General features: G+C 58.8%; 1 protein-coding gene across 1 annotated transcript in view; it reads left to right on the top strand.

The window, feature by feature from the left end:
- Positions 1-590: 590 nt before the first annotated feature.
- MRPL46 (mitochondrial ribosomal protein L46) overlaps positions 591-2541 on the top strand; it is a 6078-nt gene continuing 4127 nt past the window's right edge. Inside the window, exons 1-3 of the mRNA XM_012732659.1 lie at positions 591-667; positions 764-953; positions 1638-1811. Of these exons, the coding sequence (XP_012588113.1) occupies positions 665-667; positions 764-953; positions 1638-1811 (367 nt within the window). The 5' untranslated portion in view covers positions 591-664. The remainder of the gene's footprint in view (positions 668-763; positions 954-1637; positions 1812-2541) is intronic.

Below are 2541 nucleotides of genomic sequence, written 5' to 3'. Positions count from 1 at the left end.
CGGCCGAGCGCTCGGGTGGTCGGCTTGGCTCGCAGTGGGCGCGCCGTAGAGTCGCTTGCTTTCGCCGGGTGTCGCAGACGACCCCGAAACGATCGCCCTCGACGGCCCTCGGAGGGTGCGCTGGTCGGACGGGCGAGTTTGCGCTGCGGCGCGCGATAGCCGTGGCCCCTCCCCCGGCCCGGGGCTGTTTGTGTGGGGCCAAGAGAGGAAACGCGCGTGGTGGTTGTGCGGCTCTTAGGTTTACGGGGATGGTGAGTGGGCCATGTGCTCCCCCAGAATCCCGAAAGTTTTTGTTGGCTACAGAGAATTTAAACTTCTGTTCGCCCCGGGTTTATTCATTTCCTCGAAGCACGCATCTCCTCCATTCATCACGCCAGGTGATCGTTGGGCATCTACACCGTGCAGACCTTGTGCCAAGTGCCGGTGAATAAGCCAGTTCTGGGTTTCAGAATGTCCCGCTCTGGTGGAGGGAGTCCGCCAGCGGCCAGATAGTCCCATGACTGCCTGGTTGCAAAGGAAAACGCGGGGTCACCAGGAACATCCCTTTGACCTGTGGGTGTCTCCTGGAAGGTGCGGTCTGAAGGATGAGTGTGAGCTCCCAGGAGAGCGAGGGGAAACGCTCGAGAAGAAGGAACAGTATCTGTATCCTTGGGCAAGACCATCTATGGTGAGGGAGAGGTCAGAGAGGCACATTTGTTTGGTCTGCTCTTTTGTTCCTCTGATTTTTCCAGATTGAGTCGATTTTTGCTTTTACTTTGCTCAGATTGAGGTAGAGAGAAGCCTGTATTCAGACCATGAACTTCGTGCTCTGGCGGAAGCCCAGCATCTGGCGAAGAAGAAAGCAGACCTTTATGATGAAGAAGATGACGGGAAGAATATATTGCTGGTGCAGGATTTGGAAGATTCATGGGAGCAGAAATTCCTACAGTTCAAGCCTGGAGCTCGCGTAACAGGTTTGCGGTCTTTTCTTGCCAGCAGGAGGACAGGGAAAGAGTTTTCTGGCTTTCGAAAAAGACATGGCTTAGCCCATGATTGATGTTTTAAGCAACAAATAACGGCAAGTGACAGAAGTTTTTCAGGAGGGAGAAAGAGACAATCTCTTGCCATTGCTCACATCAGCCCTGAAAGGGTTGTTAAAGACCTGCGTTCTTTTCCAGTGGGAGTAAAGGCTTTGGGATGGGGATTTAGCTGTCCCACCTCGGTGAAGCTTGCTGGATGGGTCTGAGCTGGGTGCCTACTTGGGCCCAGGAGTGGGAGAGATTAAGCCATTTCCTGCAAGTTATCTGAAGTCCCTTGCAAAGTCGGCCTTGAGTCCTCTCACCTTTGTTTCTCAGATGAAGCGCCGAGAGAAAGGGCTCCTGAAGTGAAGCCCGGGCAGGGTGGCGTTTGCTTCGGTTAGTGTTGCCGCGCTTCCAGAGGCTCAAGCAAGGGCTCTATGTTTTGCTCTTCAGAGAAGTTGAGCTTTGGTTCCCGCTTAGGTTTTCGTTTTCTCAAGAGGGTAAGACTCTTCCAGGCGTCAGGGCCGTGCAAAGAGATGTCCTTTGAGGGCAAGCATTGTAGCTGGGCCTGGGAGGAAGCCCTGCGACTCCAGTCTCCTTGTTCTGGCAGATCACGAGCTCATCTCCTTTTCTTCACAGAAGCTGACAAAAAGAATGACCGGACTTCACTGCACCGGAAGCTTGACAGGAACCTTGTCTTGTTGGTCAAAGAGAAGCTTGGCGACCAGGAGGTCTGGCTGCTGCCCCAGGCGGAGTGGCAGCCCGGGGAGAGCCTCCGTGGAACCGCCGAGAGGACCTTGGCCTCGCTGGCAGGTGAGTGCCACCTGCCTGCACCTGAGGCTCACGCAGCCTCGGCCACAGGCTTCACAGGCCAAGGGCGAGGACGGCTCCGAGGGTCAGAGCTGGGAGGTGAATGCAGGCGGCGGGTGAAGCGCCTTGAGGGAGTCCGGCTAGGAGTTTCCTTCAACCGGGGGGCGTCTGTCTTTGTCACCCCGAGATGCTGACATTTCACTGCAGGGTTGACGCCCCTCCCTTTTTTTCTGCCCTGCCTCTCGCACCCGCACTCACCCTTCGGCAGCTCTGCGTCCCCCTCGGACAGTGGTGTGCCCCCGCCGCCGGTTGGCTCTGGCCGGGCCCTCCTCACCCCACAGCGCTGGCGCCGGCCCCTTCTCTCTCCAGACCCGGCTCTCGGCTCTGCGCCGTCGCCAGCAGTCGCGAGGGGCTCGCTGCTCCTCGTGAGGAGATGCCGATGGAGACGGCAGCGAGCTACCCCTCACACGTTGCTGGGACAATTTGCGCGCCACGAGAACCAGCAGGCGCCGGCCCGGACGGGCGCAGGCCTCAGGGCACTGCCCCGCGAGGCGCTGTGTGCAGCGGGCAGCGGAAAGCAGCTGGACGGCCGCGTGACGGCCGCTCCGGGCTTCTGGGGTGGCAGGAGTCTGGAAGGCTTCTCGCCGCGTTCCCCAGCGCAGGACGCGGAGACCCCTCCGGGGGCTCGCGGGGTGGGGGGTGCCCTTTTCGGAGAGCAGTGCTAGGAAAGAAG

The sequence above is a fragment of the Condylura cristata genome, unplaced genomic scaffold (genome assembly GCF_000260355.1).
Source record: "Condylura cristata isolate star-nosed mole 26May11 unplaced genomic scaffold, ConCri1.0 scaffold00035, whole genome shotgun sequence".
NCBI lineage: Eukaryota > Metazoa > Chordata > Mammalia > Eulipotyphla > Talpidae > Condylura > Condylura cristata.
Note: the sequence above shows the minus strand (reverse complement) of the source record. Positions and strands in the feature narration are given on the sequence as shown.